Source organism: Abramis brama, assembly GCF_963993115.1.
Source record: "Abramis brama genome assembly, chromosome: 4".
NCBI lineage: Eukaryota > Metazoa > Chordata > Actinopteri > Cypriniformes > Leuciscidae > Abramis > Abramis brama.
In genome coordinates this window covers 52,246,902-52,261,796 of record NC_139966.1, presented here as the reverse complement: position 1 = coordinate 52,261,796, position 14,895 = coordinate 52,246,902, and the positions used below count along the sequence as shown (strand labels likewise).

At 42.8% G+C, this 14,895-nt stretch overlaps 1 protein-coding gene across 1 annotated transcript; it reads left to right on the top strand.

Moving 5' to 3' along the window:
• Window positions 1–922: 922 nt before the first annotated feature.
• On the top strand, window positions 923–5,488 carry LOC311081891 (uncharacterized protein; the record flags this gene model as incomplete). Its single annotated transcript, XM_084112580.1, has 5 exons — window positions 923–964; window positions 1,161–1,286; window positions 1,382–1,450; window positions 4,788–4,880; window positions 5,254–5,488. The coding sequence occupies 5 exons, from the start codon at window positions 923–925 to the stop codon at window positions 5,341–5,343; spliced, it is 420 nt and encodes a 139-aa protein (XP_083968706.1). The 3' UTR covers window positions 5,344–5,488.
• Window positions 5,489–14,895: the final 9,407 nt, after the last annotated feature.

Genomic DNA, 14,895 nt, shown 5'->3' with positions numbered 1-14,895 from the left:
AATGAAAGTCAGTGGGGTCCAAAACTATAAGTGTCCAAATACTTTTTAGAAGTGTTTAAATTAATAAACACACTGGCAATAACTTGTTTCAGATCTTAAAAGTTTAAAGTGTTGTCAAAGTGATGTTTCAACCCTTGACCTTCACACCTAAACCATGGCGCCTCTGAAAGCTGTAGCGGTTAAAAGTAGTAAAACAATCCAAATCCCCAAATGAATCCTAGTTCATCATATGATCTACATTCTTGGTTCTGTTAAAGTGCCTCTCTGTGTCACGCAAACACATTTCCATCAAATCATGTTTTGAAGCCTATATGCATTCCAGAAGATCCAATGACATCACTGAAAACAGCTCTGACCTCTGTGTTTTTCTGCAGGCTGATTGCATTTGTTAGAAGGTGCTGTTCATTCATACTGACCTGTGATCAGGCTTATGGTTTCTACATTATGGTCTGAGACAGGGAAGCTGATTGTCGAGCTGTCCGAACAGAAACCTCGTTCAGAAGTGCGAAGGAAACATATTGACATGGGACAATTCAATTAATCAAAAGTGAAAGGACAGTTTTATTAGCACCAAAGTGATTTTTTTAGCAGCCTTGTGCAGAAATAACTATGATGTCTTTTGCACGTCGTCACGGTATATTACCATTTGTATGAGGTTTACAAAAGGAGACGAAAGCAAACGAAAGGAGTGCGCAAAGAGACAACTCCAGTCCAGGTGAGCCAGCCGAGATATTCTCATCTGATTGAATTTGACAAAAATTATGCAGTTATATGAATGGAGACAGGAGATATTCTATATGTATGTGCAGTAGTTGTGTTTAAGACACAGTGAAAATTAACTTATGGTTGTAACAAAACGTTTTACAAAAAACTGTGACTGTAAAAAATGTGGCTTTTCTACTTTTTTTTTTTTTTTTTTAGGATGGCTCATGCGAACAGATTTTCTCAAATTCCCATGTCTAAGGTTTTCATGTTTATTGCAACTTTTTCATGCATGTTTGGTCTGTGAGATCAGATTCATTTAAAAAAGACTTGCAAAAAAAACTGCTTTGACTGCACATTTAGCCTGTGACCAGTTGGGCATCTATAACATAAAAACATAAATAAATACATAAAAAAGCTAGATTAATATAATGTGCATTTTCTTACTATCCACTCAGTGCATGCGAGATCTTTGTAAGGAGGAAGACTACACTTTTTTAAACAGTCTTGGGAAGCAGGAGAGCACGGAGAGTCCGGAGAGCACATGTCAGGAGAGTGAGTGTCAGGAAAAGCAAGAAGATAGGGTAAACATCAACTTGTTTTCTTGTTAACTTCACTCAAACCTCCACAAGTCTGTTTATGAACACGTCGATGCTTACGTTATTCTCTGTTCTGCTAGATCCGCCGTCGACTGGAGAGAGAGCAGCTGGAACAAGAAAAGCAACGTGAGATAGAGGAACGGCAGAAGGTATGTTGACCAATGTCAAAAAGTCACCGCACTGCCGTCTGCAGTGATAACACTGATTATATCTGTCTCCACCGTCCGCAGCCTGAGTCTGTCCAGAGATGACAGACCTGCTTCGGCAGACTTACATTGTCAGGCTAATTGTGCTTGATTGCATTACGTCTGCATTGTTGCTAACTTTGGCTGCACATGCAGTGACCTCTGTATTGTAAGGCCAGGTTGCCCAGGTAAACACACTAATGCAATCATTTCTGCTATAAAAGTATTTAAAAAACAGGACTTTGGTAGTCTGCGCAGGTGGAGCGAAGTCTGGTCTGCTTTAATCAGCTTTTTCTGGCTGATAACCTTCTGACTGGCATGTCAAAAAAATCAACTACAGTAGCCTATGCTTTGTTTTATCTAGCATTTAGGAGCGGGGTAAATAGATGATTCCACTAAAAATAGTCTGTGTGCAAAAAAACTAAACTTGGCGTCAGACTCCAGGAACATTTAAACTGAAAACACTGGGAGAAATCTGTGAAAAGTGTCAAATTGTTGTCCATCCAAAACTAATACTGATTATTTCAGACAGAAACACAGAGCAAAATATGCAGCTTGGCGTGTCATTATCTACTTTGCATGCTACTAGTGAGCTAAAGTGATGTCTGGAGGGAATATTTGCTTTTAAGAATTAAACCATCAAAATATGAGATATACATTATTAAATATGAGGAAAGAATACACTAGACTTTGTTAAGGTATTTATCTGACGAAATGATTTGGCAAAAAAAGTCAAACTACAGCTAAGGGTTTTATTTTACTATGCAAAACAAAAGCACAACTTTTTAACACATTTTAGTAATATTTAAATACAGGGTGAAGAAGTCAATTTTCCTAGGACGGGCACACTTTTGGCCTCTATACTGTATGTGACTCAAATTTAAAATTTAAATCATAAACAAAGCTTATACTTGGAATTAGTCACTGCAAATATTAATGTTCTTATAACAAATTGCTAAATCGCTTTGGATTTAACTTGTATGCTAAATGAATAAATGTACAGTAAACATCAAATTGAATATTTAAAAAAAACCTTCTGCCCGGAAGTCATCTAAGTCATAGTCATAAACCTATATAGTGATCATCAGAAACAAACTACAAAAAATGTTTGCATTCCCATTTGCCAATAGAGAAAGAAAGAAGCCACAATAGCATTTCTATGAAATATTCAGAATTTTTTTACATTGGCCAGAAGAGAGAAAGATGTCAGCTGTTGTATTAGCAACACTAATATGGCAGCGTTAACTAATACACTAATACATATGTTATAAATGTACATTTTTAAAAAATTAAAATATAACTGTGTGAAAAGGGTCTATTACCCATTAAGAAATATGCACCCCAAGCTTGTGATTTTACATGCAGTGTGTATGCAAACAATAAGTGAGAGAACTATGAACGGTCTGTGGGCATGAAACTAAAACTGTGCATGCAAGATACAACGGTGGAAAGCTCATGCTACCGTGTAGCTGTTGTGCAGGACGCTCAGGGACTGTTTGTGTAAGTTGATGAAGCCCCCAGCTGCACATGGTGTGCGTCCAAGTCTAACAGCCAAGTGTGAGGTCACTGAAGGACAGTCATATTGTTGTTGTCCACTTGGCCGTTGTCATAAATTCAACAGCTTGAGGAATTCCTGCAACGCCTTTTTTAACTCCACGCTCGCTTAAGAAGAAACCCCAATGGGATGAAGTTTAAAAAAATGACTCTCTCAGTCAAGTCGGTGGAATAGCCTTGAGTTCTGCCTTTCTAATATCTAAAGGCTACAAACAGACAGTCCACCGCTCTCACTTCCTTCCTCTCCAGCTGCTCAGAGTCTCCCGGCGAGTTTTCAGGTTTGCAGCGTGTCCGTCCTCTGATTAATGTACAGAAGGGTCAGGGAAGAAGTACTTACTTTAGTTTCCCATGTGCGTACTATTTGATCCTGTTGTCATTCATAACCTACATCCCCCAAACCTCAGATCCCAACGGATAACCCCACCCTCCGTGTGTTTGTGAGTGTGTGTTGCTAGTAGAGAACAGCCTGTGACTGTTTCAGTCCTCTGAGGGAAAAGGTGTTACAGCCTGTTTTTTCTCTTATTAGTTTGAATAGAAGGCGATGTGTTTCAACGTCTTCCATATGCCGAGCACAGCTACATTTACTGCCTGGCTTATAGTATCACATTAGAGACGGGAAGTAGCACCCTCAGAAGATCTGGCTGAAGCCTACATAGGTCAAAGGTCAAGCCTATCCTCATTCCTGCAGCCCTACATCAGGTTCTACCTCACTGCATCGGCCCTCAGACACAGGTTTGCTTCTAAGCCATAAGAAGCTTGAAATAACAACTGTGTAATTTCTGCTGAAGATCAAACCAGTTTTCTACTTTGAGATCTATGTAGTCATTGTCACTATAGTCATTTATGGAAACTAAATAATTCAGAAATAATCGTTATATTGACATCACAACCATGTGCACACTAACATATAACAAGTCAGATTAACATTTTAATGCCTAATCAGTATCAAGCAACTTGGAACATTCTGATTACAATTAAAGTATTAACATGCGAAGAGATTATCCAATCATAACAGAGGTCATTTAAATATATTCTTAAAAGTAAAGTAGTGGCCAAAAGTGATGTTCGCCTTTAGAAAATTGACATCTTCACCCTTTGTTCGAATACTATTAAGAATTTGTTAAATATTTTGTAAGCATATTGCGTCGTTGTGCTTGGACTGGAGTCAATTGTTTTATTTGATAACACAATACAACGGTCATACAAAAAAAGTTTGAACATACCAATGAAATATTAACAACTGATTATGTTGTAGTCAATGTATGCTTTTTCCTGTGAGCTTTTTGCTTTTTCAATGCATTTTTTGCATACCTGCTATAGTCTATCAGGTAAATACCTTGACCAAGTTTCATGTTTTGTTCTTCCCTCATATTTAATAAATATTTATCTCATATTTTGATGTTTACTAGAACATGTAGGGTCATTAAAAACAAACATGCCCTCCAGACATCACTTTTGTCCTCTACTGTATAATAGGACAAACAAGCAGTTTATTTCTAAGAGAGAAAGAGGATGGAAAATGTTACGTAAGGCTAAATTTGGTAAAAGAATCCTTGACTAACATTATAAGTGGACTGAATAGTTTAAAAGGACCCTTAATGCTATTATCAAAATTAATGGTTTCATAACAACAGCCTAATATTATTACAAAGCTGCATGCCCCTCAATAAACCCAGTATTAGAATCCTGTCTTCAACATTTCTGACTCTCTCTAGAACTATGAACATGTTGTGTATTTGTGTGAAAGGAGAAAGAAGAGCAGTGGAAAAGTCACGTGGCCGAGCTGACTGTCCAACGCAAGACCATCCGTGCAAAACTGGACCGACTACGAGAATTTAGGGTGAGGTTTGTCCAGACACACATACAGACAGACCAACACACACACAGAAACACTAGTACTAAATCAGGTACAAATGTGAGGCCCAAAAGCAATGACTGAATGTGACCAGATGTTGAACGTATCTAATGCAAAGTATGCTAACCAATACCATACCTGACTCGCAGCAATAGACAGGCACAGATTACATCTACAGACACCAAAAAATGCACATAAAAATGTCATAACATATTATTAAAATTTCACGTTTTAAAAAAACACCATTGCAACACATTGTCAAAAGGAGAAAATGGTCCGTAAAAGTTCAGGAAGTTCACCTACAATGTATCTTCATATATCATCTCAGATATTAATGCATCTCACTTTTAATTTCCAGGACTTTCAGAAGCAAGTTGTGCTTCAGGATTTGGGTCTAGATCCAGATTCTGCAAACGAGACCGTCAAGCACCTTCTGATGAGACTGTAACTGTGTTTACTATTTAATGGTAAAACTCCAATCCATTCAAATACTTAAACTGCTAACAAAGCTTTATATGATATATTACAGGTGTGTAGTGGTAGGATAACTTCTGAAGATGTGTTAATATTAGACTGTTTAAACCGTAAGCAGAAAATCATGTATCTTAAGAAATAATATCTCTACCTCTTACATAAACTCAAAGACACTAACCGAGTGAGTTATGGCTTATTTGATGTTCAAAATGATTAAATAGCAAGCTTGCTGACTGTGTGGCAAATAAATCACTGCTACCGGCATAATGTGCGTCACATGTCAGATGTTTCACTGTAATATTGCAGCAGATGAGTATAAATGGACAATAAATCGCATGACTCTGCGGTGAGGAGGGAGACCTGAGGTAAAGACAAACAGAGGAGCTCAGATTCAAAAGAGAACAAGAAGCAATTAATTCTCATGTCTTTCAGAGTCTTTTATGCATCTTTGGGGATCACCAGCACAAAAGGTGGTGATGGAGATGGATGAGAATAGAGAATGCATAAAGAAAGGATGGAAGAGAAAGAAACAGGTGGTTCCAGTGGTACAGGTCTAGCATTAAGGGAGCAGAACACAGCAGGATCATGTTACAGCATGTCTGACCCCTGAGGGCCAGGAAAATGCTACAGTCTCTAGTGTCACACATCCTCAAATCCCAGAATTCTTTTCTGCACGCTGCAGCTCTACATCACCTCCATGTGCTCTGTTGTGTTTATTTCATGACAGACTCACTATAGTGCAACTGGGCTGTACAGCCCTGATTTATTCTACACCCTTAATGTGCACTGCGAGACACATTTCAGCGAAATGCTACCTTACGACACACTAGAGTCTTTTCTCAAACAAGCATTCCAGCAAATAGTTCTAGGGCAATTCATCCCACCATACTGAAGCATTCCATCTTAAATGAAACAGTAATTTTCCCTGCCTGCTTTACCACCCTTACACCCCTCTAGACTCCATTTAGCACATTAAATGTTTCTAAGCCATTTTGGGTCATTCAAAAGTTATTTTCTCATTTTGAGCAGGCCATGGCCCTTCTTTCTCATAAATCTACATGGTCAAAGCAGAGCACTAGAATAGAAGTTCAGAATAGCATACTAACATTCTCTATCTCTGGTACGTATACTGTGCCAGTTTTCAGTAGGCATGAAATACCTGCAGACCATTTGCAAAATATGTAGAATGCAACAGAGCGAACTGCATCCCAAACTGCATCTTGACCTTCCTGGAAATGAAAGTGCATTGATGTATTGCATTGTGGGAATGAACTGGAAGTAGTAACAATCTTTAGCCCCCTTCACACAGTCTTTACTGGTAACTAAATTACCGGTAAATTACTGTAATGAGATCATGTGTGAACAGGAACTTTTCAACTGTCATCTGTTCTGGCAATATCCCGGTATGAGAAGTTGTAACATTATCAGTAAATTACCGGTATGATGCTATGTGTGAACAAAGAATGAAGATTACCAGTATATGAGCACGTAGGTCAGGACTAGCTGACCTAATAAGTTTGCTTTGAGCCAGTCATAACTATTATGCGCCTCGTATTTTTAAGAGCAAAACTGCATTCTGTGTGATCCTCCCCTCACGTCTGTCACTCAGAAGTAAAAAATAAAATAAAAAAGGAACAAAAATAAAACTAAAGCTCTTCTCCTTATTCAGGTGGATGAAGAAAACGGAACGGCATTATCACGACAGAAGGCGAGGAAGCAAGCGCGAGTGTAATCAAACAGCTCTTTATTATAAAATGTAAAGTTCGTAAGACTTGAGTCAGGTGATGATGAGTGGCGCAGGGACCTCGATGGCCAAACACAGAAAGCAGGTGGTGAGTGGTGAAGTGCGCTGATGAAGATGGTGAATCCAGACGAGGAACGAAGAACAATGGAGACATCAAACAGGAACACCAACTCACGACACCAAAGCACGGAACAGGAACACCAACACAGGATCAGAGGACACAACACATCACGAGGAATACAACAACGATCTGACAGTGGAGAGAAGAAACCAGTGAGTATTTAAGGATGAGTTGATGAGCTTCAGCTGGTGCTGCTACTGACAATCAGCTGTGCTGCTGATCAGTGGTAACGATCCGGTCACGCCCACACACACACACACACACACACAACAGATGCACGAGACAAGAAGGAAACAATGAATCTGTGAACCGTGACAGTACCCCCCCTCCTAGGAACGCCTCCTGGCATTCCCAGACTCCTTTACCTGTCGATTGTAATCATCGATAAGGGAGTGATCCAGGATGTCTCTAGCAGGTACCCAACTTCTCTCCTCCGGACCGTAACCCTCCCAGTCCACCCAGTACTGGACTCCGCGTCCCCTCCGCCTTGAGTCCAGAATACGATTAACCGAATATGTGGGTTCTCCTTCTACGAGTCGCGGCGGTGGGGGAACCGGGGCTGGCGGATTAATGTGAGAATAAAACATGGGCTTGACTTTGGATACATGGAACACGGGATGAATCCTCCTGTACACTGGAGGGAGGTTGAGGCGGACTGTCACCGGACTAATGATCTTGGTGACAGTGAACGGGCCGATAAATTTAGGAGCAAGTTTATTAGAAACGGAGCGGAGAGGAATGTTCTTGGTAGAAAGCCACACTTTGGAACCGACGACGTATACGGGAGGCCTAGACCGGTGGCGATCGGCTTTGGCCTTGGTGCGCGCTCCCACCTGGAGTAGAGTCTCACGGGCTCTAGTCCAAGTGCGACGACACCTCTGGACGAAGGCGTGAGCGGAGGGGACCGCGACTTCGGACTCCAGACTAGGAAAAATTGGTGGCTGGTAACCTACACTACACTCAAACGGAGATAGGCCCGTGGATGACACTGGCAACGTATTGTGTGCGTACTCCACCATAGACAATTGCTGACTCCATGAGGAAGGATTCTTGGAGACCAGACATCGCAACGTTCTCTCCAAATCTTGGTTGGCTCTCTCAGTTTGACCATTGCTCTGGGGATGAAACCCTGAGGACAGACTGACAGTCGCCCCCAATAGTTTACAAAACTCTTGCCAAAATTTGGACACAAATTGGGGTCCTCTGTCGGAAACCACGTCTGTCGGGAGGCCATGTAAGCGAAAGACGTGATTAACGACGGTCAACGCTGTCTCCTTGGCTGAGGGTAATTTGGGCAAGGGAATGAAATGTGCCGCCTTCGAGAACCGGTCCACCACGGTCAAAACTACCGTGTTACCCTGGGAGGGTGGGAGGGCAGTGACAAAATCTAGCGAAATGTGGGACCAGGGTCTCGAAGGGACAGGCAGCGGCTGAAGTAACCCATCTGGGGATCGATTGGAAGTCTTACCAGTGGCACAAACTGAGCAAGCCAAAACAAAACTGTGAACATCACGAGCCATGAGTGGCCACCAGAATCGTTGCTTGACCAAAAACTTGGTACAACTAACTCCTGGATGACAAGCCACGTTGGAACAATGCCCCCACTGAATAACGTTGGACCGTAATCCCTCCGATACAAATAAGCGGTTCGGTGGGCAACCGGCCGGAGGCGTTACCACTTCTAAGGCCTTCTTGACCTTCGATTCGACCTCCCATACGAGTGTGGAGACAAATAGATTCTCGGGTAAAATGCACTCAGGAGTAGACAGGCGTTCGGAACGGTCAAAAATGCGCGATAAAGAATCGGGTTTGATGTTTTTAGAACCCGGGCGGTACGAGAGTGTAAAATCAAAACGTCCGAAAAAAAGTGCCCACCGAGCCTGCCTGGAGTTCAATCTTTTGGCGGTTTTAATGTATTCCAGATTCTTGTGGTCTGTCCAGACGATAAAAGGTACCCCCGACCCTTCTAACCAGTGGCGCCATTCCTCCAACGCTAACTTGACTGCCAACAATTCTCTGTTACCAATGTCATAATTGCGTTCAGCAGGGGACAAACGATGAGACAAAAACGCGCACGGATGCATTCTGTCGTCTGTGGGAGAACGCTGGGAAATCACTGCACCTACCCCCACCTCTGACGCGTCGACCTCCACCACGAACTGACGTGATGTATCAGGGGCAATGAGGATGGGGGCTGAAACAAAGCGGCCTTTCAGTTTGGTAAACGCAGCCTCGGCTGCGTCTGACCACCTGAACGTAGTTCTGGGGGAGGTCAAGGCAGTCAGAGGTGAGGCTAGTTGGCTGAAGTTGCGAATAAACCGCCGGTAGAAATTGGCGAACCCCAGAAACCTCTGTAGGGCCTTACGGGAATCTGGACTTGGCCATTCCACCACAGCCTTAATCTTCTCAGGATCCATGCGTATTCCCTCAGTCGACACAATGTACCCTAGGAAAGGAACAGACTGTGCATGAAACGAACATTTCTCCGCCTTGACAAAAAGCCCATTCTCTAGGAACCTCTGAAGCACTCGTCGGACGTGCTGCACGTGTTCCTGGAGAGAAGATGAAAAAATCAATATGTCATCCAGGTAGACATATATGAACTGGTCGACCATATCTCGCAGCACGTCGTTAACGAGTGCCTGGAAGACTGCTGGGGAGTTGGACAAACCGAAAGGCATGACCAAGTATTCAAAGTGCCCCCTGGGGGTGTTAAAAGCAGTCTTCCACTCATCCCCCTTCCTGATGCGGACCAAATGATAAGCATTACGCAAGTCCAATTTAGTGAAGATAGACGCTCCCTGCAACCTCTCGAAGGCTGAAGACATCAAAGGCAAAGGATACGTATTCTTTACCGTGATGCTGTTCAGCCCTCGGTAATCAATACAAGGTCGCAGAGAACCATCCTTCTTCCCCACAAAAAAGAACCCCGCCCCCGCTGGAGAAGAGGAAGGGCGGATGAACTTCGTTGCTAGAGAATCAGAAATATATTTCTCCATAGCCTCCCTTTCTGGAGCAGAAAGCGAATATAACTTGCCTTTAGGCGGAGACTTACCTGACAGTAAATCTATAGCACAGTCATAGGGACGATGCGGAGGAAGAGAAGCAGCCCGAGACTTACTGAACACCTCCTTCAGGTCATGGTACTCCGCGGGCACGTTAGACAAATCCACTGCCTCCTCCTGAAACACAGAAACAGAAACAGACGGACAGGCAGACACTAGACAGGACTCATGACACTTATTGCTCAACGCCACAATAGACCTCTGGAGCCAGTCCACTTTGGGGTTATGCCGGATAAGCCAGGGGTGACCGAGAACCACAGGTGCAAGGGGGGAGTCCATGATGTAGAATGAGAGGGTTTCAGTATGGTTGCCAGATGTAACAAGAGTGACCGGTCCAGTGGTGAATGAAATGGTGGGGAGTTCTTGACCATTGAGGACGTGGACGGAAATCCTGTGGGTGAGTGGTTTGATAGGGACTTGGAACCTGTGCGCGAAAGTGTAGTCCATGAAATTACCCTCAGCCCCTGAGTCCAGTAGTGCTTGACAGTCGTGTGAATGTGTTGACCATCTCAGTCTTACCGGGAGGAGTGTAGATGTAGACGAGAGCTTCTCGGCGGAGATCCCACCCGACAGTAGCCTCTTCGGGTTAGGTCCCTTCACTGGGCAGGTGTTCAAATAATGGCCTGCCGTGCCGCAGTAGAGACAGAGCCCCTGAGATCTCCGCCTTTCCCTCTCCTCCCGGGAAAGCCGAGCTCGCCCCACCTGCATGGGCTCGTGATCGTAGGTAGGGCTGACCGCGTCCCCGCCACTGAACCGCTGGCTCTCAGCTTCTCCAGGGACTCGACTATGAGAGATGCGTCGCTCGACTCTGGACAGCCGTGCATCTACTCTTAGAGCCAGCTCGAGGAGTCCATTGAGCGTCGTAGGGAGGTCCAGGGCGTAGATCTCCTTCTGGACGCGGTCAGCCAGCCCATGCAGGAACATGTCCCACTGCGCCTCCTCGTTCCAGTGACACTCTGCCGCTAAGGTACGGAACTCGATGGAATAGTCTGACACTGATCTCTCCCCTTGATGAAGGTCGGTGAGTATTCTAGCCGCCTCTCTCCCGGCAACAGCACGGTCGAATACTCGCCTCATCTCAGCGGAGAGTGCCTGGAACGAGTCACAGCAGGGGTATTGGTTCTCCCACACTGCCGTTCCCCATAATGCCGCTCTCCCAGTCAGCAGGATCAGAACAAAAGCGATCTTTGTTCGCTCTGTACAGAAGGTTCTTGGTTGAAGTGAAAAATGCATGGAGCATCGTGTCAGAAAAGCTCTGCAATAACTTGGATCTCCGGAGTACGATTCAGGAACTGGTAGGCGGGGTTCTGACTGGAAGAGGGTCTCAGGTGGTGTGGGGGGAACGGGCAGCGCGGGTGGCGCAGTGGGAGCTCGCAGAAGTTGGAATTGCTGGGTGAGCTCGGACACCTGCGCCACGAGAGTCTGAACTGCACGGCCCGTGTCGTTCAAACTCTCCTCCTGGGAATTCATCAGATGAATGCTGCTGTTGAAGAACGCCTCCAGGGAAATCGGCGAACCACTCACTGCTTCCGTTGAAGGTCAGATCGTTCTATCATGACAGAAGGCGAGGAAGCAAGCGCGAGTGTAATCAAACAGCTCTTTATTATAAAATGTAAAGTTCGTAAGACTTGAGTCAGGTGATGATGAGTGGCGCAGGGACCTCGATGGCTAAACACAGAAAGCAGGTGGTGAGTGGTGAAGTGCGCTGATGAAGATGGTGAATCCAGACGAGGAACGAGGAACAATGGAGACATCAAACAGGAACACCAACTCACGACACCAAAGCACGGAACAGGAACACCAACACAGGATCAGAGGACACAACACATCACGGGGAATACAACAACGATCTGACAGTGGAGAGAAGAAACCAGTGAGTATTTAAGGATGAGTTGATGAGCTTCAGCTGGTGCTGCTACTGACAATCAGCTGTGCTGCTGATCAGTGGTAACGATCCGGTCACGCCCACACACACACACACACAACAACAGATGCACGAGACAAGAAGGAAACAATGAATCTGTGAACCGTGACAGGCATTGCTTGTGCGAACAGTGAATTTACCGGAAAAGTAATTCAGGTAATATTATAGTAATTTACCAGGATTGCTGTGTGAAAGGGGCTATTATCTGATCTGCCCAATACAATAAAAACTTATATAGATCACATATGGATCACATGCAACATAATCAATCAGGTCATGTGACAACAACGTTCCACTGTTTATAGTTGCGTTTTGAAAAATCGTAGGCAGTGTGCTTATAATATTTAATAAGCTAGTAGTATTAAGCTAGTATTCCATTCCAAACACAACGCCCTAAGACAGGGAAAAGAAGAAAGATACAGGAAATGAATGGCTATCACTCACAAATCAGGTCATCTGAAGTTTTAGTCTAGTTGACTATGGAATGTGCCATTGGCAGAGCTTCCGTGGAAATGCACAATGGTGCAACCTTCAAGTGTAGCTAACACCTGAAACCATGTGAAAGCCTGGTGTGTAACGACTCCAGATAAAAGCCAGTGCTTTAGGCCATTTAAAAGAAGTGAACCTGAATGCAACCCCCAGTGCCTCTCTTCTGTCTTTAGACACAGTGTTATATAAAGAATCTAAATGTAGCGTCTCGAAACGTGCATTGAGCAAAAACGTTGTATGACTAGTAGTACAAGAAAACACAATATCTTAACAGTGGAAATGTGCATGCAAAGAATAATTAGCCAGAAAACACGCAAGCAGCCTGGGAATTGTGAAACTCTGCAGGTGTCCTCTGATAGTTTAGTGATGCTGTGCTTCAGTTAGGCTAATCAAAAATCCTCCTCACATTAACAATGCATTGACTCCAGCATTTTAAGTGACCACCCCGTGCGTCATCTCACCCTAGGAAGGAACGCCCTGTGGGAGAGAGAGATTCAGGTTTGTCACAGATCTCATTCCAGGTTCCTTTCTCATCCCCATGTGCTGATGTTTAATTCAGAAACCAGTCTCTGACATCACGATCCTACCATGCACAGCATTGTGTGTCTTCAACTAAAACGAGAATACGTTGCAATCACAACCACAATATCACTGATGTGCTCATACTACGCTGTGTAGGCGGATGTTATGCATAACCAAGATAGTAGAATCAGTAAGACACAGAGAACCAATCCTAATTACCAGGTAAATCTGTCCCTGCTCTTGTATCACTGCTGTGTGTGATGAATAAAGGCTTTGGAGAAGATTACGTACCAAAAAGATACCTCGGACGGCAGCATGCAGCAAGTTGAATTGTGATTGTGCAAGAGTACATGCGAGGACACTTGAAAACCCTTATTAAACCTTAAAACCTTAAGAACTTCCAATCTGATTTTTCATCAAGATTTTAATTTATTTTGAAAGAGTTCTCGTCATCTTTTTTGTGTAATGAAGCCAAGAGTATTGCATCAACACTGACTGCAGATTTAAAGATATTGGTAGAGACAATGGATGTGGGTTTAAAGCATGCTTTTGTTATATAGGCTATTGTTTGCCTGATTTTGCAACAAATACTGTACCTTAAATATTTCCCATAATATACGTTTATTGTTATGATTCCATTTTAGGAAGTGTAATACATTTGCAAAATATCTCAGTCCTTTAAAAAGTATAACAGTGTATATAGTGCAAGTACTATTCAAAAATATAGAAATTACTTATTATATTACTTATAATAAATAAATTAATAGTACCTTTCAATATGAGTCAAAATCTACTGAGGGGTAATAATGGAGCAACCGTTTTAAAAAGTGATTTTTACTATTAAAATCTGCATTTTATTAGTTTTGTTATAAGAGACAATAAAAACAACTTTGTTCATCAAAACACTCCTTGTGAAAAATTAACTTGATTTTCAAAAGTCAACAAATTAGCGACAGCTGAATGTAACATTTTTGACAAGCCAAACATGTCAGTTTCTGAGTAACAAAATAATCTTAACTCCATAAAATAGTATAATGAACTGTGTAAAAAGAATTTAAAATATTTTATAATTACCCAAAAAATCAAACATAGTTTGATCACCCCTTACGCAGATTATCACGTCTGTCAAAAACTTAGGCTGACTGTCAGTTGGAATATTAACTAAAAACATGGACATAACACACTTATGGACATCAATCACAATATGTACAATATGTAACTTTTTTGCTTTAAAATTAGCAAAAATCACTATATCTATGTTATATATATTTTTTTTTGTTGTGTACTTACATTATCCCGACTGTTTCCAACAACTTTCAAACCAGGAGAAATTTTAATTTAATTTTTTGACACGGCACGTTTCTTTATTTCCGGTTTGTCGCAGTCAATGGCGTCATATCCGCGTTGTCCCTGGTTTCCGCCTATGATTTCCGCTCGTACTGCCATGGTAACCAGAGCTATGAGCAGAGCCCTCTGATTAACCAAAGCGACAGACGCAGACAACTGTGGAGTTCGCAATGTCTATTTGCACGCTGTTGTTGTTTCGTTCAAACATTACGGACCATGGCAAGCAGACTTTGGATAAAAAAGGAGAACTAAAACGAGAATCAATATCAGCGCGGTGTTTTCGAGATGCCGAGAGCTCCCATAAACGAGAGCTC